At 44.2% G+C, this 22,135-nt stretch overlaps 1 protein-coding gene across 5 annotated transcripts in view; it reads right to left on the bottom strand.

Moving 5' to 3' along the window:
- MSANTD2 (Myb/SANT DNA binding domain containing 2) overlaps nucleotides 1-22,135 on the bottom strand; it is a 436,899-nt gene that overhangs the window by 402,048 nt on the left and 12,716 nt on the right. For all 5 annotated transcript variants that reach the window (XR_011201505.1, XR_011201506.1, XM_069224518.1 and 2 more), the window contains exon 2: nucleotides 9,248-9,506. Coding sequence is in view for 3 of the 5 variants with exons in the window: in XM_069224518.1 (XP_069080619.1) it covers nucleotides 9,248-9,506 (259 nt within the window). In the remaining 2 variants the exon portion in view is untranslated. The remainder of the gene's footprint in view (nucleotides 1-9,247; nucleotides 9,507-22,135) is intronic.

The raw sequence follows: 22,135 nt of genomic DNA, 5'->3' as shown, positions 1-22,135 counted from the left end.
GAACAGTATGTTAAGGTTTGAGTAACCCCTAGTTAAAACACACTGGGAAGTGGTTATGTTGCCCACCATCTATACCCTTCAATGGGAAGCGGTCTAAAAGAGTGGGGAGCAGTTAATACAGTGACTTTGTCAAGGGGCACATCTCGGAGGCATTATTTCATGTCTAGGAATGTGAAATGGAGTGGAGTGCAAGGCCTCTTTGATGCTAGGCCTTGGAAGACATACTGGGTTGAAGTTCACTCCTAGGATTTAGGGAGCTTTTAGGCAGAGGAGTACTAGAGCAACACAGTCAGGCATTTTCTTTTGGGGAATCTAGCTAATTGAATTTGTGCTTTCACAACTTGAGGATTTGTTACCAAAAAGTGAGGAATATGGAGGTAAAATTCAGTGCTTTAGGACTCAGTCTGTTTAAGGGGGGGTGGGGGGGGGGGAGTAAGCAGATGTTCAAGATTAATATTCTGACTCAACTTCAAAGGTGTTTGCAATGCCAAAAAGTGTCTGTCAGCCTCCCTCTTCAAAATAAAGGAGGTTATTTCCATACCTAACTTCACAAACCTTAAAGATGAGTAAGTAACCTAATTATCACTTCTTTAAGTCAATGGCTTTGACAGGCACTCGCAGAAACAGTTATTCACTGGCATAGTGTTTTTTTCTGCTCTCCCTTGTGTGGGAGTCATAGAAGTGCTAGCCTGCCCTGAGGTTTAAGAGTTTTCTTTCCTTGGCATGACAGAGGTTTTGGACTCTGACCCCCATCACCTAGTTCAGCATGATGGACTCTTCCATTCTTCCTCGCAATCTAATTCCTTCATTGGCTGCGAGTCCTCTTTAACATGTTGTGTCATGAAGGATTTCCTTCATTTGGTAAGAACTGTTCAGTTTTATGACAAACTATAACTAAATGAGATCTTTCTGTTTTGCTACATGGTCAATCACAGACATGCCTGAAGGCACATGTCAATCTGCGATTTGGGTGCCCCACAGGAAATTCCTGTTATTTCAACGCTAGACACAAGCCCATTTATAGAAATTATCTCTACCAGCAGCATTTGAATAATTAGTGTTTTAAAAGGATTCAAAAGTAATTATTTTAGTGCATTTGTGGTTGTCTGTAAGGAGCTATTACCGCTTTACCAGGAGTCTCTTGGCACTAAAATCTGTACAAAAACAGACTGGTTGAGGGTCCAGAGTTTACATTCGGAGAAGAGCCAGAGTTTTACGGCCTTTTTTAAAGTAGGGTTGGTTGTTGCTTGGTGATTGCATAGTGAGACAGGGAAGGAGCACAATAAGTGCGCACGCACACCACCAGTGTGCTGCATAGAGGACAGAGCCGCTGCACCCAGCAGAGCGCATGTACCAGTGGGCTTGTCCTCTTGGTTTGGCGTGGCTTGGCGAAGGCATGGAGGGGGTGCTAAGACAGAGTAAGGTCACCTACTGCTTCAAAGATCCGCTGCCCCCTGCACTTATTACCTTTTGTCGGCTCCCTGTGCTGCATAGGCTGGCGCATCACACCATGATCATTCTCTGGAGCTGCTAGAAGGGTGCAGTGGTGCCAACCATGCTGAGGTTATGTGGAGATCAGGGAAAAAGATGAATGGGATGAGGCGTTTGGAGGTGAGGGGCAGTCCCTAAATGTAACACAGTGGCCCAGGTTCATCAATCTATTGACCAATAACCTCATAACGGGCACTCATGGTTCACAGACATGAAGAGCAATATATTGGAATTGTTAACTCCTATAGACAACTATAAAGAAAAGGTGTGGACATTATATAACACCAATGGTCAGACCTTTAAAGAGGTTTCTCAGTCCATAAGCTCCAGAAATTTGAAAAATATATTTTCATATTGGAACTAGCCAGAGATGGTCATACTACAGGTATAGGGGGAGACTCGACTTGCTTTAGGAGAGTAGGGGCCTATTGGAGGTATCCCCTTTCAAGCTATTGCAGGATCACAGAAGGGAAATACAATTGCACCCAATGTAATCTTCAAAAAAAACATCAACTCCTCCTTATTAGCAGCTGTCAAAGCCCTAACATGGCCGTCTCATAAATTAAAAGTTCAAGTAGAACTTATACAAATGCTCACCCACAGTGTGTTAACACTTGACAAGAAATTGGATATGCTCAATCAGAAACTAGATTTCTGTGCGGGCAGACACAAGGAAGGTGACCGAGTGGGCTGCGATGCATTAATAGACGAAAAAAATCTACACTACCAGAAATGCTATAAACTTTAGTGGGCACCTTAAAAGCCACAGGGGCCAGCTTTAGACCTGGGCCAGACATCTCTTTACAAAATAATCAAACAAATGAACATGTTCTGTAACAGGTAGGTAATGACCCTACTGTAGGCATTAAAAGGAACCCTATACACACAGAATAAAGCGAGCAAAGCAGCCCAAACACCAAGGCTGGGAAGGTTCCATTAAGAGGAGAAAACAAGGTATGCAAAAGGACAACTGTGAGATTAAACAGAAAGAAGTGATTGCTGTCAAAAGCCCACTAGACAAATAAAAAACAAATATTGAGGCGAATTAGAACCTGCAAAAAGGACAAGTGTGAAACTGAACAGAATAGAGTAATCTCCTTCACAAGCCCAGCAAACAAGATAAAAGCAAGTGTTTATGTGAAAAAGAAATTGTTAGAAATAATGAACTCTGAAGGAACTCGTAGTGGTGAAAAATGGGTAAAGATCTTTATCACGTCAAGAAAAGAAAAAATCATGGAAATCCATGAAAAGAAACAAACAATGAAGAAACAGGACTGCAAATAAAGAAAAGCACATTGCAGGGACGACATGCAACAACGACTGAGGAGGAACAAGGTCAAAAATAGGAACCCGGGAAAAAGGGATATCTATCCCTGATTCCATTCAAAGGCAAATGTGAAAGAGAATAAAGTGTTTTTGAAGATCTGCCCATACAAACTCAGGAGGTGCTCCCGCACAAGTAGACTTCACTAGCTCAGCCTGCGGAGATCAAAGGCAATGAACCTCATTTAAATATAAAAGAGCCAGGGAAGTTGAACGAGAGCCCTGAATTGTTCCCGAGCAACATGTGAGTCATATAGTACAAAAGGTGGAGTCTCAACCAGGCTTTAAAAGGCAGTCACTTGATCGTTCACCGGGTTGAGAATGGATCCCGCCCTGCACCTAAACCAGCAATATTGATTTTCACACCAGAATTCAACTTGAGAGGAGCTTGGGACACCCTAAACAGGTTGAACATTTAATATCTCCTAAAACATATATGACACTGCTAGCAAACCCCACATCGGAGCATCTTAAAGCAATACATTTTAAAATTTTATCCTGAATCAGACACAAAGGATCAACATTGACTGAGTGGACGAACAATGATAACGTTAAAAACATCATGTAGGAAAGCAAGCGATTTGAGGAACGGGACATACTTGTTAATGAGTCAGTGATGGAAAAATATGCCCATGTGTTAAAAAACAAAGTGCCCTTCCATGCCTAAAGAGGCCAATAGTATACTGAAGGACACAAAGCAATCAACTGCCCAAGATGCCCTTGCCTATCTGAACACATGGGGCGCTCGGTGCCTGCAGGAAACCTGGACCACTGTGAACAAATTCCAGGATATCACACAATTCATATCATCGCACAAAAGCATAATTTCGTGAGACCCACCAGCAGTCTCACTATCTTTGTAAAACTTGATCTTGAGTTAAAAACTAAGGAGTTAAAGATTCTCAACAATGCTCTTGAGGCGCTTGAACTTGTAGACCTAGTGATGATTGGACAAACCAAACCTATTAAACTCAGAAATGTATATATGAATCTGTGAAAGGAAGGGGAAACAAAAAAGGTTGTCTTGCACAGCTGCAACTGGATAGGGGCACTCCTTTACGAGCATCCAGGCCACAAAGTTATTCTGGTTGGGGACTTTAATACAAGCAACCTAGGTCAACCTGGAGTGGACCAAAAAGAAAAATAGAAATATACTAGAGGCTTTCATGAAAGAAAATTACCTGCTCTCATGCAATTAGTAGGGTTGGTCAGATCACAACTCACATTCAGAAATATTTGATCACTGGCTTATATGTTCTCGAGTAAACATCTGCCAACAAGATGCAAGGAAGATCAAGTTCTAACTAGAACCGAAAGCGACTTTCATCCCTTATCAATTAAGATCAATGTGCGCTCTAACACCCAAATGCGTGGACAACTGTTGACAGCCAAAACCAATCCCCTCCTGAAAAGTATAGCGGGGGCCTGGAAGCAAAACACATTCATCAAAAGTGTACAGCATGACAGACCTCTGCTCAAAAAACGACCTTAGTAGAGAGACTGGGGGTCCTTAATAAGAGATTTACATGCTGCACCAACCTCCAATAAAGTCGGAACAAAACCTCGGCCCCAATAAAAAGTACGTTTAAATCACATGCTAACGGTAAAGAGTTTAAGCAAGGCTGTGTTGGTTGGCAGAACTAAGAAATAAAAAAAAGAAAGGTCCAGCTACTAAAATCGAGCTAAAAGAGGTAAGGAGAAAACACTACAATACAGCATGGGGTCCTAAAACAAAAATACATAAAGGAAGAGAAGAAGCATATATATACACACCTTTCCCGCACCACAAAGTCAAGGAAATTCTGGGGATACCAATGGCCTGGCAACCAAAACTACCAGCAAAGAGAACGCAGTTTTTGCTGAAAAATGGATAGGCCATGTACCACGCATATATGTGGACACTGAGAAACCCAGGGCCATTTTGGATGACCTAATTAGTGGAGCTGCAGAGGGGCTTACAGAGAACACATTTGAGTTAGCTGAGGGGGAAAAACAGCTAAAATCCTTCATTCATCTGCAATGATGGGGACCCTGGGCCAAATGGCCTACCTGGTAGTCTACAGGAAGATGATAATCTCTGGACACCTTACATCCACACACTTTTTAATGAATACATTCGGTGTTCTAGCATCCCGGAGTCATAAAGGGGTTCTATTCTGCAACCAATCCACAAAAAAGGTGATAATACAACACCAGATAACTATAGACTCATTACCCTATTAGATGTGGAGGAGAAAGCCTTTGCAAGCGTACTTCTGTGTGAATTAGATACCTGGGTCATGGACAATAACATGATCCCATACAACCAAAAAGGTTTTTGTCCAAAAGCATCCACAATGACTAACGTGATTGCTCTTTCATAGTTGGTTGATAAGGCTGTTAAAAATATGATCCCACTAAATGCGAGTTTCGTTGATTACAGTGCGGCATTTGATGGTATTGACCGAAGAACATTATGGACCAAGAACCCCGCTTCGACAATCCCAAAACTCCTACTGGCAGCAATAATTGTCCTATACACAGGGTCTGCATTTTACAGAACAGGATTAAGTTTTCTAGGGCAGTGGGATCTCTTCTTAGTCTACTGTCCCCAAAGTGAGAGAGGGTACTTGCAGCCCAGACGCAGCTATATTCTGCTCAGTGTGCACCTGCTGTGACGTACCGGGCAGGAATCTGGGGTACAGGCGACCCATTAATTCTCCAAAAGGAAGAAAATCGTTTTTTGAGAAGAGCATTATCTGCCCCAGTGTCGACACCCCACTTCATTTGCCATTAGAAATTAGGCATAAAACCTCTAACCGACAGCATTCGTACCCACCCACATCTCCTGTGGTTGTCTATTTTGCACATAGAAGAGGCATCCCTAACAAGAAGGATAATTTCTGATTGCCAGGCTTGTATTAAGGGCCCTTCCGCACCTTGGCTGGCCTATGTAAAAAGATCTCTGAAAGATATCGGTTTTACCAAAAATAATTCTGCCAAGTCATCCAACACTATTCCTGGTAGAAAACAAGTTCAAGGCCTGCTACTGGAGCACGCACAAGCAGAGAGAATGAGGGTAGAAGGCCAGAAAGTGAACAATGCGAGTTAGTGGTCACTCACTTCAAAACCCTGAACCGCCGTGAACAACCCCCCCACCACACATGCATAGAACACCACCAAGAGCAGGCGCAGTGCCCTGTTATTTCAATTCAGGGCTAGCATAATGCAATACTCGGTTTTCTGATGGGTTTTCAGTCTAAGCTACTTGTCATAATATGCCAATGTAGTAACGCTCCAAAGCAAGCAATGATTCATTTTCTCTTTTATTTTTTTGCGGATTCTACAAATTTTATACCAAAAAATTCCTGGTTCCTTTTAGGAGACTTAGAAACCTGAAATATTTTACCCAGGATTGCCGCTTCTTGCTAGAACAAGCAGATAAAGAAACCTGTTGTCATGTAAGCATGTTCTTGCGAGCAGCAGCACGTTCTGGAAGCACCATGCACTTTGAGTTATTTATTTATTTATTTATTTAGCCAGGCTCTTCATCCGTGTAGTGGCATCTCAACATAGCAACAGCAACTCTGCCTTTTGCTTGGTAGCTCATTTTACCTGTATGTTTGTACTTTTATGATTTGATGCTTTTATGCCATTTTTAAATAGTATGTTCTATATTTTATGATGAGCTGCATAACTGATTGCTGCTATTTTGTGTATTTTTTCGCATTCTTCTATGACTGCGCGTCAGCCGAATAAAGGTGTTCTGTCTGCCTGGCTCCAGATCAAGTTAACTCAAACCAAGTTACTCCAAAAATACATAAAAAGGTCTAAAATAGGGATGTGTCATCGCTCCAATTTTCTTCAATGTGTACACAGCAGACCAAGGCTTGGAGTTGCTGAAAGGGACTGTCTTCCCCCAACCTCCCAAGACTTTGATCCCTTAAGTTACCTATCATACAATAGGCAGTTGATCTGGTAATACTAGATCATACATGCATTGGCATTAATATGGCACTGGGCATATTACACAATTACAACACTACAAACTCCTTAAAATCCATTGCTGCAAAAACCAAGGTCTCAATTTTCAGAGTAAAAAAAACAATATTATATATAAAAATCATCACTTGACATGGAACCTGGTAAACACAATAACCTTGGTGTCGGGCTGTCGGACACAGACCATAGAGGAAAAGAGAGCAAAAACATTATTTGCCTTAACTAAACTCCATCATTAACTACGGAGCCCAACAGCTGAAGGGATACGAACAGTAATCCGTGCTAAAATTCTACCCATTATGAGATACGCGCATCCAGTCATCCCAGGAATGCTCACAAACACAAAGACAATAGAGCACTGCCACATTGCTTCATATAGAGAAAAAATTGCCCTCCCTAAAATCAGCAAGACCGATCATTGATACGGATGGAGTTTGGACCCGTCAATATGGATGTCTAATGCAAAAAAGGACTTAATAAAATACTACGACCAAGTTATTGGGGTAGAAGAAGGTTCTATGAAAGGTGTTTTGCAGGTGATCTTCAATGACGCATAGAGCCCATGGGCAAGATATTCAAATAGTGCTTATACTACATTAAATCTTGTCACAGACAATCTAAGAGATTCAGCCTTGACACTACTTCACTTGAAGAGTATACTGAAGAAGCAGGGAAAGCACCTGTCAAAAAACAAGATGTGAACGAAATCAGGTACATCCTGGGTGCCTTGAGCCTCCATTAATCCCACAAGGCTGGTGTCTGTCAGCCATATTTGAAAGCCGCCATGGGGAGGCAGCAAGCCCTAAGGAACCTTTTACTCACTAGACTTTTGACACTGCCAATATGGGAATTCAGAGCGCACTGGAAAATAAAAATGCCAGAACAATGGCAGTGCAGACTGTGTCCATACGCCTAGGAATCTGTGGATCACCTAGTATTTTGTTGTTGACCACCACTGCTGCGCCAAAGGCGCCTATTTCTGAGGTCAATATTCTTGCTGCACGGCATCAGAACTTTGAAAGAGGCAATGACATATCTATATATGTGATGTTCCCATAGAGTTAGCAAGTATTGCTAAGTTCATCATTCTAGTGGAAGGGTTACTGAGGGAAGACAGTCAGTAATCCTGGACTCTCATAAGAGCACTGGGGCACTTTAATACAGAGTGCAATACTCTTTCCTTGAACTCAACTTTGAAAATATGAGGCTGGGTGAATGTTATTGGTTTCTGAAACAAATTTACAACTGTGGAGTAAATATAAAAAAATGTGCTTAGAAGTATAACCATGGGGTGAATCCCCATCTACTAGGGGACTAACCTAATGGAATCGGATGTGCGTGTTGCACTTTATAAACCGTATTTTGGTTTTAACGGTTAACATGAAACTATAATTGCTTACAATTTTGAAATGTGATGTTTACACAGCACGTTGCACTAAAGTTGCGCTTGTTTTAATACTTGCCACAAATGTATTCTGTTTGGTGAACCGTACATTGGTTTTAACCTCTAGTAAGAGCTTGTCGCTGTTTAAATGGTTCAACATTCTCATTTACATTAATGGGCTGTATTGCCAGTATGACAACCACTATTCCTTGAAAATTATTTTTATAAAGATACTGCTATAATGAGATATTTTGACTCAAAGTATTGTCTGCCCGAACGTCATTTTCAAGTATAAAATGAAAATGCATTGAATGCATAAATTGTTTCAAAAGACTCGTGCAGGAAGAACATAACATCCCTTTAGGACTCCTGTACTGTACATTGCACTTTTTGTGAAATACATTTGCACTAAAGATTCAAATGGTTTGGATACAGCACTGTGGAAGGTTTATTTATTTTTTTGTTTTCTTTTGTTTTAACACAACATGCTGAAAATATATTTTATGTGTTTGATGAAAGCGTAGATTTTAATTAATCATACAAAAACAACTACTATTAAAGTAGTAATGTAGGGTTTCCTTTAATACATGGAACACGGTGAAACATATGTGCTACATGTGCCTCTTGAGGGAAATACGATTTATAAAGATGGAATTAATATATCTTCATGAAAAACAGAATACAAAGCAGTCTAGTTTCAAATACTGTCAAGAAAAGTTGTAATTTGATACTGGAGATTAGTACAGCCTCAAAGGTTAAAGGAAAATGCTGTCTGGCGGCATATACTATGGTGTGGTGTATATATTTCTTACTGAACAGCTGGATCTAGAAAAACTGTGTGTTTGCTCTTGCTTAGCAAATCCTTTTTTTTTCCCTCTCTTGAAGAACAAAATACACACTGGTCTTGTGCAAGGTCTCAACTGAAAAATGTACACAACTCGGAGACTGCAAGTTATCGAAAATAAATGTTTTCTTGCTTGTGCACAATACCGTACTGGATTTCTTGGCACTGTAGAAACAATATACTGTCAAAACCTAATACTCAAGCTCAAGAGGTTTATTTCTTACCTATATCAGGGTCTCCTGCTTGGAAACCCTGCTGGTCTTGATTGTGATTTCCCCAATCTTCTTGTGAAAAGTCCTCCATTGTGCTGCTGTCTGACTCAACCTCCTGGTATAAACCACTGCTATTAATGAGTACAGGTGTGCAGGGTTTAGAGTCCCAGCCACCCTGGCCAAACACCTGTTCCAATTGCTCAAATGTGTAGCTGCTCTTTCGTTTACCAGCACCATGTTCTTTCACCCGGCTATAACACCTGCGAAGAGTCTAAAAACAAAAAATATGAGAATTAACGTTAGCCAGGTTTGTGATCATTCTCAGAAACATTTGCAGCAACAATTGCTAAATTATTATATAACTTAAATTCACTACTTCAAAACATTTGTGACATAAAATTGTGAAATAGTTATTACACCGACTAAGCTTGAATTGAACAAGGTTGATTGTTAAACAAGTACAAAGTGGATTTTGGACATTTTTCCAGTTGACTAATAAGAATAGTGATTTTTCTATGGTGCTTCGTGCGAGAAAAGTGCAAGAAAAATTGTTTAAGAAATAGAAATTCACATATCATTGACAAAAATACTATTTGACTCACAAACCAACATTTTTCCTGCGCAGGGCAATACTATTGCTTCACACAGAGGGCTAGAAATGATGCCAGGTGTGCCTTTGCGAATTACCAGGCTGTAAAGAAAAGTGCCATGCAAGCCAACAAATCGTGAGGGACATGAGGGCTCCGAGCCCTTTACTGAAAACAACACTTTCACAAGCGAGAAGCATACACTAGTAAATGCTCTCACAGACTAGACCCTAAAAATAAAATAAAAAAATAAAAAAAGGTTTTACATTTTATAAATATATGATATAGAGAGGGGCATTTTTACGAGATGGATACAAATTTATGTAGATGTATATCTGTCAGGCAGAGATAGCTTTCAGGCAGCAATAAAAAAGGTCCAGATAACTCTTGCTAGAGAAAGAGATCGAACTTTTGTCTAGTCGCAGTTTTACGCCATAAAGTAGCGCAGGTTTGTATGCCCTCTGCAAAGAACAGATCTGTATTATATAGGAGTAGTTGAGTGGATTAGTAAAGCTAGCCATTACCTGCACTTTAAGACTAATTAAATGTATGTGTGAGGGGCTATGGAGAGGTAGAGGGCACTTTTGCTGGGTGGTAGTGAGGGAATACAAGAAACTGGTCATGTGACAGGAGCGCCAAAAATGATTGTCGCACTAGGCGCTACTAGCACTAAAGGCTGCGATGAAGGGTATGTGGCAAGGTGAAGTAATAGGGTGTCTGAGTTTTTTCAGTGTCGTCATAGAATCTGCTGATTCCGAGAAGAAACGAAGGTAAGGTGGCTGACATTTACTGTTGCACACATCACACACAAACACACAAGCAATTGCGTGACTATAACTGCCTACTAAATAAGCTAGTGTATTAGAGGGACAGTTTAGCCAGTAGCAGAGATGGCGTCTTGTTCGATGACTGCTGCTAAAGCCGTAACTCAGGTTATTGCGGCCAGCTCTAAGGCAGGATCAGAGACTGAGACAGCAGATACTGAGACTGCATCTGAGGGAGAGGACAGTGGAGCAGACTCTGGGAGTGATTTTTCCAGTCAGAGGAGTCCCGTTCAACAACAACTCTTCCAGTGATTCTGAGGGAAGCTATGAGGGCAGTTGTGCTGTCCCTTCGCAAGCACAGTCTATGCAGTGAGACAACAGCAGGTTAGCCCAACCCAGAGAGCAGCTGGAAGCACAGAGTGCTCTCTTGGCATCTCCCCAATTTAGTTCAGCCCCAAACTGCCCCATTTACTGGCGACACTGGATGTAAAGTTGATACAGCCAACTTTTTACCAGTTAACTATGTCCATCTCTTTTTGGATGTTGACTTCCTTCAGCAAATTGTGCAGCAAAACACATTTGCGTGCAATACAACTTTTGAAGGATTATGGAGGCACTCTATGGCCCCGTTCTAGGACACGCCAGTGACTCCGACTTTGCTGACAGACTTGATATTTTTGGGCCTTATGCTCAAAATTAAGTTAGTGCAGAAACCCACCTTGCAGTCCTACTCGCACAGTTTGGGTAATCCCCATCTTTACACAGGGCTGCAACAGGGAAGGGCCCAAATCGTATTGTGGTCACATCAAAAGTATCTATCACAAAACAGCCTGGTTTTGTAAAAGGGGCACTTGAGTTTTTGGTCCTGGGCACGGAAGCCATGTAGGGAAACCTACCAAACCCAGAATTTTCTGAAAACTAGACACCCGGCAGGAATCCACAGACGTGTAGCTTGTGTGGAATCCCCAAAGTATTCTTACCCAGAATACCCTGCAAAGGTGACACGTCGAATAAAAACTACATTTTTACTTGCATTTCTGTCAAACAGGAATATACAGGGATCCACACGATTCCTTTCACCCAGCGTTTCCCCACTTGTCTTGATGATTATGCTACCCCAGTTGTGTGCCTGTGCCTAGAGCTTGCATCACGAGTCGATCACCCAAGGGTCAACAGTTACCCTCATGTAAGGACTACTATTGACCGTTGTGTGACCCATTCCTGTTACAGAAACTAGGCCTACCACACAAGTGAGGTACCACTTTTATAGGGAGGCTTGGGGGAATGCTGGGTGGAAGGAAGTTTGTGGCTCCCCTCAGATTCCACAACTTTGCATCGCTGAAATGTGTTGTTTTAGACAACGTTTGAGGATTGCAAAGAATTCTGGGTGCAGGACCTGGTGAGAGCCCCATAAGTAACCCCATTCTGGATTCCCCTAGGTGTCTAGTTTTAAAGTAATTTATAGGTTTGTTAGGTTTCCCTAGGTGGCGGTTGATCAAGAGGCCAAAATTCACAGCTACACACTTTGCCAAAATAGAGTCAGTTTTCAGTGGAAAAATGTAATGTGTCCATGTTGCATTTTGGGGTGTTTCCCAACACGGGTACTAGGCCTACCAACACAAGTGAGGTTCCATTTTTATAAGGAGACTTAGAGGAAAACAGAATAGAACAAGTGATATTGCCAATTGTCTTTGTCTACATTTGTGCCTTCCAAAAGTAAGACCATGTATAAGAAAAAAGTCATTTTGAGAAATACCCTGTAATTCACGTGCTAATATGGGTACCCTTCAATTCAGAGATGTGCAAATAACCACTGCTTATAAACTCCATAGTGTGTGCCCATTTCAGAAATACACAGGTTTCCTTAATACCTGTTTTATCTTTTTATATTTTACCAAATGAATTGTTGTATAGCCGGTATACAATGAAAACCCATTGCACGGTGCAGCTCATTTATTGGCTCTGGGTACCTTGGATTCTTGTTGAGCCTACAAAGCCCAATATATCGCTGCAACCAGAAAGGTCCAGCAGAAGTAACGGTATATTGCTTTAAAAAATCTGCTATAGTAGTAAAAAGTTACAGAGGAAAATGTACACAGAAATAGCTGTATTTTTTCAACTCAATGTCATTTTTTATTTATTTCAACTTTTACATTTTACAGGGAAACCTTAAAGGAGCTACACAAATGACCCCGTGCTGAATTCAGAATTGTGTCTACTTTTCAGGACTGTTTAGCTGCCCAGGAAAAGTCAGGATGTATTAAGTCAACTAATTTTTAATGCATTGTGCATAATCTGGAACATATGATCTGCCAAAGTTTAAAAATCCCAATAGTGACTGCAGTTTTTTATGGTGTTTGGTGGTTGCAATTGTGTGCATTTTCTAACAACTGGGGTGCTAGGCTCTTGCCTTTATCTGAAAGTTCTATTCCCAAAAATAGGGCACTGAGGAAAGCTATTTTAGTTTTGTTTCTTTTGTAAATTTAATTTATAGCCCAATTCAGCAAATTCCAAATACGACTCACCCATCTTACATGTTGAAGGAGATCATCATCAGTAAAGTAGATATCATCTACGTAGGACAAAGCCTCAGGGTCAATGTTGTGTAAAACTGACGTAACATGAGCTGAAATCAATCCTGGACTGCAGCAGTTTGATTTTATTCTTGCAGTTAATCAAAACCATATCAATTATACATCTTACATATTGGTTAATACATTTCACTACTGTAGGAGGCTGGACTGGCTTTTAGTGAGTACCAAGGGGTACATACGCCTTGCACCAGACCCAGGTATCCCTTATTAGTGTATAGGGGTGTCTAGCAGCTTAGGCTGATAGAAAAGGTAGCTTAGCAGAGCAGCTTAGGCTGAACTAGGAGACGAGTGAAGCTCCTACAGTACCACTAGTGTCATATGCACAATATCATAAGAAAACACAATACACAGATATACTAAAAATAAAGGTACTTTATTTTTATGACAATATGCCAAAAGTATCTCCGTGAGTATCCTCAGTATGAGGATAGCAAATATACACAAGATAAATGTACACAATACCAAAATATGCAGTAATAGCAATAGAAAGCAGTGCAAACAATGTATAGTCACAATAGAATGCAATGGGGGCACATAGGGATAGGGGCAACACAAACCATATACTCCAAAAGTGGAATGCGAACCACGAATGGACCCCAAACCTATGTGACCTTGTAGAGGGTCGCTGGGACTGTAAGGAAACAGTGAGGGTTAGAAAAATAGCCCACCCCAAGACCCTGAAAAGTGGGTGCAAAGTGCACCTAAGTTCCCCAAAGAACACAGAAGTCGTGATAGGGGAATTCTGCAGGAAAGACCAACACCAGCAATGCAACAACAATGGATTTCCAGACGAGAGTACCTGTGGAACAAGGGGACCAAGTCCAAAAGTCACGATCAAGTCGGGAGTGGGCAGATGCCCAGGAAATGCCAGCTGTGGGAGCAAAGAAGCTGCCACTGGATGGTAGAAGCTATGGATTCTGCAAGAACGACAAGGGCTAGAAACTTCCCCTTTGGAGGATGGATGTCCCACGTCGTGAAAAGTCGTGCAGAAGTGTTTTCCCGCAGAAAGACCGCAAACAAGCCTTGCTACCTGCAAGTTGGGGTTTTTGGATGCTGCTGTGGCCCAGGAGGGACCAGGATGTCGCCAATTGCGTGAGGAGACAGAGGGGGCGTACAGCGAGACAAAGAGCCCACTCTGAAGCAAGCAGCACCCGCAGAAGTGCCAGAACAGGCACTACGAAGTGGAGTGAACCGGAGCTCACCCGAAGTTGCACAAGAGGGTCCCACAAAGCCGGAGGACAACTCAGGAGGTCGTGCAATGCAGGTTAGAGTGCCGGGACCCAGGCTGGGCTGTACACAAAGGAAATCCTCGGAGAGTGCACAGGAGCCGGAGTAGCTGCAAAACACGCGGTTCCCAACAATGCAGTCTAGCGTGGGGAGGCAAGGACTTACCTCCACCAAACTTGGACTGAACAGTCACTGGAATGTGGCAGTCACTTGGACAGAGTTGCTGAGTTCCAGGACCACGCTCGTCGTGCTGAGAGGGGACCAAGAGGACCGGTGATGAAGTCTTTTGTTGCCTGCGGTTGCACGGGGAAGATTCCGTCGACTCACAGGAGATTTCTTCAGAGCTCCTTGTGCAGAAAGGAGGCATGCTACCCTCAGAGCATGCACCACCAGGAAACAGGCGAGGAAGCCGGCAGGATGAAGCAATACAAGGTTGCAGTAGTCGTCTTTGTTACTTAGTTGTGGTTTTGCAGGCGTCCTGAGCAGTCAACGGTCAATCCTTTGGCAGAAGGTGAAGAGGGAGATACAGAGGAACTTTGGTGAGCTCTTGCATTCGGTATCTGAAGAATTCCCCAAAGCAGAGACCCTAAATAGCCAGAAAAGGAGGTTTGGCTACTTAGGAAGGAAGATAGGCTCTTACCTTTCTTACTAGCCTATCAGAAGGAGTCTCTGACGTCACCTGATGGCACTGGCCACTCAGAGCAGTCCAGTGTGCCAGCAATACCTCTGTTTCCAAGATGGCAGAGGTCTGGAGCACACTGGAGGAGCTCTGGGCACCTCCCCTGGGAGGTGCAGGTCAGGGGAGTGGTCACTCCCCTTTCCTTTGTCCAGTTTCGCGCCAGAGCAGGGCTGGGGGATCCCTGAACCGGTGTAGACTGGCTTATGCAGAGATGGGCAGCATCTGTGCCCATCAAAGCATTTCCAGAGGCTGGGGGTGGCTACTCCTCCCCAGCCATAACACCTTTTTCCAAAGGGAGAGGGTGTAACACCCTCTCTCTCAGAGGAAGTCCTTTGTTCTGCCTTCCTGGGCCAGGCCTGGCTGGACCCCAGAAGGGCTGAAACCTGTCTCAGGGGTTGGCGGCAGCAGCAGCAGCTGCAGTGAAACCCCGAGAAAGGCAGTTTGGCAGTACCCAGGTTCTGTGCTAGAGACCTGGGGGATCATGGAATTGTCCCCCCAATGCCCGAATGGCATTGGGGGGGCAATTCCATGATCTTAGACATGTTACATGGCCATGTTCGGAGTTACCATTGCGACGCTATACATAGGTAGTGACCTATGTATAGTGCACGCGTAAAATGGTGTCCCCGCACTCACAAAGTCCGGGGAATTTGGCGTGAACAATGTGGGGGCACCTTAGCTAGTGCCAGGGTGCCCACACACTAAGTAACTTTGCACCAAACCTTCACCAGGTGAAGGTTAGACATATAGGTGACTTATAAGTTACTTAAGTGCAGTGGTAAATGGCTGTGAAATAATGTGGACGTTATTTCACTCAGGCTGCACTGGCAGGCCTGTGTAAGAATTGTCAGATCTCCCTTTGGGTGGCAAAAGAAATGCTGCAGCCCATAGGGATCTCCTGGAACCCCAATACCCTGGGTACCTCACAGTACCATATACTAGGGAATTATAAGGGTGTTCCAGTATGCCAATGTGAATTGGTGAAATTGGTCACTAGCCTGTTAGTGACAATTTGGAAAGCAGAGAGAGCATAACCACTGAGGTTCTGGTTAGCAGAGCCTCAGTGAGACAGTTAGTCATCACACAGGGAACACATACAGGGCACACTTATGAGCACTGGGGCCCTGGCAAGGTCCCAGTGGCACATACACTAAAACAACATATATACAGTGAAATAAGGGGGTAACATGCCAGGCAAATTGGTACTTTCCTACAGTAATCCTGTCAGAGAGCATGATTCCAGGAATCTGCACAAGATAGTCCCCCCTTACAGGGAGGGGGATGACATCAACAAGGGGTTTGCTGCACTTGAGAGGGCCTCTATGGTACAGGGGGTCCCTCAAAGGCAGTGGGCTGCTATATTGTGGCTATCTTTCAATGGAAAGGGTAGGGATAAGCGCCTTACTGTTAGAGAAAGTGATGCTAACAATTTAGCAGTTTTGAAGGATGCACTCTTGGATGGATTTGGCTTAATCACTGAACAATACAGGATTAAGTTCAGAGACACCAGAAAAGAGTCCTCACAAGACTGGACAGACTTTGTAGACTGTTCAGTGAAGGCCTTGGAGGGGTGGTTACACGGCAGTAAAGTTTCTGACTATGAAATCATGTATAATCTTATTCTGAGAGAGTATATTCTGAATAACTGTGTCTGACTTGTTACACCAATATCTAGTGGACTCAGATCTGACCTCTCCCCAAGAATTGGGAAAGAAGGCAGACAAATGGGTCAGAACAAGAGTGAACAGAAAAGTTCATACAGGGGGTGAGAAGGATGGCAAGAAGAAGGATGGTAAGTCTTCTGACAAGGGTGGGGACAAAAGTAAAACCGAGTCTTCATCAGGCCCACAAAACTCCTCTGGTGGGGGTGGTGTGTCCAAATCCTCTTCAAATCAAGTTAAAAAGCCTTGGTGTTATTGTGTCAAGTCAAAGGCCATTGGACAACTGATGCCAGTGTCCAAAGAAAAACACCAAACCTTCCACTACCACAACCCCTACTGCAAATTCTAGTGTCCCTAGTAATAGCAGTGGTGGTGGGAGCAAACCTACTAATAGCCAATCCAAGGGAGTAGCTGGGCTCACTTTTGGTCATTTAGTTGGGGTTGGTCTTGTTAGGGAGACCACAGAGGCTGTGTTAGTCTCTGAAGGTGCCATTGATTTTGCCACCTTGGTTGCTTGTCCCCTTAATATGGATAAGTACAAGCAACTTTCCCTAATAAATGGTGTTGAGGTTCAGGCCTACAGGGACACAGGTGCCAGTGTTACCATGGTGATAGAGAAACTGGTGCACCCTGAACAACACCTACTTGGTCACCAGTACCAAGTGACAGACGCTCATAACACTCTTAGCCACCCCATGGCTGTTGTGAATCTCAACTGGGGGGGGGGGGGGGGGAGTTACTGGTCCAAAGAAAGTTGTGGTTGCCTCAGATTTACCTGTAGACTGTCTACTAGGGAATGATTTAGAGACATCAGCTTGGGCAGAAGTGGAGTTGGAGGCTCATGCAGCAATGCTGGGCATTCCTCGGCATATTTTTGCTTTGACAAGGGCTCAGGCCAAAAACCAAATAGGAAACGGTAACTTGGATCCTGGAACAATGGACCAAGTGCTCCCTAAAGCTATGGGTAGCAAGGGTAAATCCCTACCCACTATCCCTCCCTCTACAGATTATTCTCATTCCGAGGAAGAACAATTTCCTCCCTGTGCAGAACCTTCACCAGATATGCTGGCAGCAGACACTGCTGAGCTTTTCGGTGGAGGGGGGCCTCCCAGGGAAGAGATGAGTGTGGCACAGCAATCCTGTCCCACATTAGAGGATCTCAGACAGCAAGCTGTCAAACAGCAAAATGCGGATGTCAGTGACTCACATGGAGTTTACTGGGAGGACAACCTCTTGTACACAGAGGCAAGGGACTAAAACCTGGACCAGCCAGGAGATTGGTCATTCCCCTGCAGTACAGAGAGTTCCTCCAACTCTGGAACATGACATTCCTTTGGCTGGGCATTTGGGCCAGATCAAAACATGGGAAAGGCTTCTCCCCCTGTTTAACTGGCCTAGGATGTCAGAGGACACTAAAGATTTTTTAAGTCTTGTGTGACCTGCCAAGCCAGTGGCAAGACTGGTGGCACACCAAAGGCTCCCCTTATTCCACTACCTGTGGTTGGGGGTCCCCTTTGAAAGGGTAGGGGTTGACATAGTTGGTCCCCTTGACCTTCCTACTGCTTCAGGCAATAGGATTATCTTGGTGGTTGTGGAACATGACACAAGATATCCTGAAGGAATTTCTCTAAGGACCGCTACAGCTCCAGCAGTGGCAAAAGCCCTCCTGGAAATCTTTTCCAGGGTGGGTTTCCCAAAAGAGGTTTTATCTGACAGGGGTAGAAACTTTATATCTGCATACTTGAAAGCTATGTGGAAGGAATGTGGTGTAACCTACAAATTCACCACACCTTATCATCCACAGACCAATGGACTGGTAGAGAGGTTTAATAAAACTCTCAAAGGAATGATAATGGGACTCCCTGAAAAACTCAGGAGGAGATGGGGTGTCCTGTTACCTTGCCTCCTTTTTGCTTACAGGGAGGTACCCCAGAAAGGAGTGGGCTTCAGCCCCTTTCAACTCCTCTTTGGGCACACTGTAACTCCACTAACACTTGTGAAGGAGGGTTGGGAACAACCTTTAAAAGCTCCCAAACAGGACATAGTGGACTATTAGATCCAGAATGGCCGAGTACATGAAAAAGGCTAGTAAAAACCTTCAGGCTAGCCAAGAGCTCCAAAAGCAATGGCATGACCAGAAGGCTGTTCTGATTCAGTACCAACCAGGACAGAAGGTGTGGGTGTTGGAGCCTGTGGCCCCAAGAGCACTCCAGGACAAATGGAGTGGACCCCATCTAATTGTTGAGAAAAAGGGTGAGGTTATCTATCTGGTAGACCTGGGCACTGCCAGGAGTCCCCTTGGGGTGATTCATGTGAACCGCCTAAAACCCTACTATGACAGGGCTGGTCTCACCCTGCTCATGGCAACAGATGAAGAACAGGAAGAAGAGAGTGACCCTCTCCCTGATCTCTTCTCCTCCACTGAAGAGGATGCTTTAGTGGAGGGAGTAGTTTTAGCAGATTGTCTGACTGCAGAACAGAAAGACAACTGCATAAATCTCCTTGGACAATTTACTGAACTCTTTTGAACTGTGCAAGGCACCACATCTTGGTGTGAACACACAATTGATACTGAAGACAGCTTGCCTGTCAAAAGTACAATCTTTAGGCAGTCTGACCATGTCAGGGACTGCATAAAACAAGAGGTTCAGAAAGTGCTTGATCTAAGAGTGGTTGAACCTTCTGAAAGCCCCTGGGCGAGTCCTGTGGTGCTTGTACCAAAGCCTCACTCAAAAGATGGAAAAGTGGAGTTGAGGTTTTGTGTTGATTACAGAGGTCTCAACCAGGTAACAAAAACTGATGCTCACCCTATACCCAGGGCAGATGAGCTCATAGATACACTGGCATCTGCCAAGTATCTAAGCACCTTTGATTTGACCGCAGGGTATTGGCAGATCAAATTGGCTGAGGATGCTAAACCTAAAACTGCATTTTTAACTATAGGAGGGCACTACCAATTTACAGTGATGCCCTTTGGTTTGAATAATGCACCTGCCACTTTTCAGAGGTTGGTGAATACAGTCCTGCAAGGGTTGGAGGCTATTAGTACAGCATATCTAGATGATATAGCTGTCTTTAGCTCTACCTGGGATGAGCACCTTGTCCACCTTTGGAAAGTTTTGGAGGCCCTGCAAAAGGCAGTCCTCACTATCAAGGCCTCAAAGTGCCAGATAGGGCAGGGAAAGGTGGTTTATCTGGGACTCCTGGGAGATGGAGAACAGATTGCACCACTTCAGGGCAAAATCCAGACAATAATGGATTGGGTTCCCCCTACAACACAGACCCAGGTGAGAGCCTTCCTAGGCCTCACTGGGTATTACAGGAGATTCATTAAAAACTATGGCTCCATAGCAGCCCCACTTAATGATCTCACCAGTAAAAAGATGAATAAAAAGCTATTGGGGACAGCTAGCTGTCAGAAAGCTTTTGAGGAGCTCAAACAGGCCATGTGCACTGCACCTGTCATAAAAAGCCCATGTTACTACAAGAAATTCATTGTTCAAACTGATGCATCTGAATTAGGGGTAGGGGTAGGGCCAGTCTTATCACAACTGAATTCTGAGGGCCAGGATCAACCAGTTGCTTTTATCAGCAGAAGGTTGACCCCTAGATAAAAGCGTTGTTCTGCCATAGAGAGGGAGGCCTTTGCTGTGGTCTGGGCACTGAAGAAGTTGAGGCCATACCTGTTTGGCACTCACTTCATTGTTCAGACAGACCACAAACCTCTCCTTTGGCTAAAACAAATGAAAGGTGAAAATCCTAAATTGTTGAGGTGGTCCATATCTCTACAGGGAATGGACTATACAGTGGAACATAGACCTGGGAGTACCCACTCCAATGCAGATGGACTCTCCAGATATTTCCACTTAGACAATGAAGACTCATCAGGTCATGGCTAGTCTTATTGTCCTTCATTTGGGGGGTTTGCGGGGTTGTGTAGGAAAGTACCATCTTGCCTGGCATGTTACCCCCATATTTCACTGTATATATGTTGTTTTATTCTGTGTCACTGGGACCCTGCCAGGCAGGGCCCCAGTGCTCATAAGTATGTGTTCCCTGTGTGATGCCTAACTGTCTCACTGAGGCTCTGCTAACCCGAACCTCAGTGGTTATGCTCTCTCTGCTTTCCAAATTTGTCACTAACAGACTATTGACTACATTTACCAATTCACATTGGCATACTGCTACACCCATATAATTCCCTAGTATATGGTACCCAGGGTATTGGGGTTCCAGGAGATCCCTATGAGCTGCAGCATTTCTTTTGCCACCCATAGGGAGATCTGACAATTCTTACACAGGCCTGCCAGTGCAGCCTGAGTGAAATAACGTCCACGTTATTTCACAGCCATTTACCACTGCACTTAAGTAACTTATAAGTCACCTATATGTCTAACCTTCACCTGGTGAAGGTTGGGTGCAAAGTTAGTGTGTGGGCACCCTGGCACTAGCCAAGGTGCCCCCACATCGTTCAGGGCAGATTCCCCGGACTTTGAGAGTGCGGGGACACCATTACACGTGTGCACTGCACATAGGTCACTACCTATGTACAGCGTCACAATGGTAACTCCGAACATGGCCATGTAACATGTCTAAAATCATGGAACTGTCACCCCAATGCCATTCTGGCATTGGGGGGACAATTCCATGATCCCCCGGGACTTTAGCACAGAACCCAGGTATTGCCAAACTGCCTTTCCGGGGTCTCCACTGCAGCTGCTGCTGCTGCCAACCCCTTAGACAGGTTTCTGCCCTCCTGGGGTCTAGGCAGCCCTGGGCCAGGAAGGCAGAACAAAGGACTTCCTCTGAGAGAGAGGGTGTAACACCCTCTCCCTTGTGAAATAGGTGTGAGGGCTGGGGAGGAGTAGCCTCCCCCAGCCTCTGGAAATGGTTTGATGGGCACAGATGCTGCCCATCTCTGCTTAAGCCAGACTACACCAGTTCAGGGATCCCCCAGCCCTGCTCTGGCACGAAACTGGACAAAGGAAAGGGGAGTGACCACTCCCCTGACCTGCACCTCCCAGGGGAGGTGCCCAGAGCTCCTCCAGTGTGTCCCAGACCTCTGCTATCTTGGAAACAGAGGTGTTTCTGGCACACTGGACTGCTCTGAGTGGCCAGTGCCAGCAAGTGACGTCAGAAGCTCCTTCCGATAGGCTCTTACCTCTCTTGGTAGCCAATCCTCCTTCCTAGGTAGCCAAACCTCCTTATCTGGCTATTTAGGGTCTCTGCTTTGAGGATCTCACCAGATAACGAATGCAAGAGCTCATCAGAGTTCCTCTGCATCTTCCTCTTCACCTTCTGACAAAAGATCGACCGCTGACTGCTCAGGACGCCTGCAAAACCGCAACAAAGTAGAAAGACGACTACTAGCAACCTTGTATCGCCTCA

The sequence above is a fragment of the Pleurodeles waltl genome, chromosome 3_1 (genome assembly GCF_031143425.1).
Source record: "Pleurodeles waltl isolate 20211129_DDA chromosome 3_1, aPleWal1.hap1.20221129, whole genome shotgun sequence".
NCBI classification, from domain to species: domain Eukaryota; kingdom Metazoa; phylum Chordata; class Amphibia; order Caudata; family Salamandridae; genus Pleurodeles; species Pleurodeles waltl.
The sequence above is the reverse complement of the archived record's forward strand: the minus strand, read 5'-3'. Positions and strand labels throughout refer to the sequence as shown.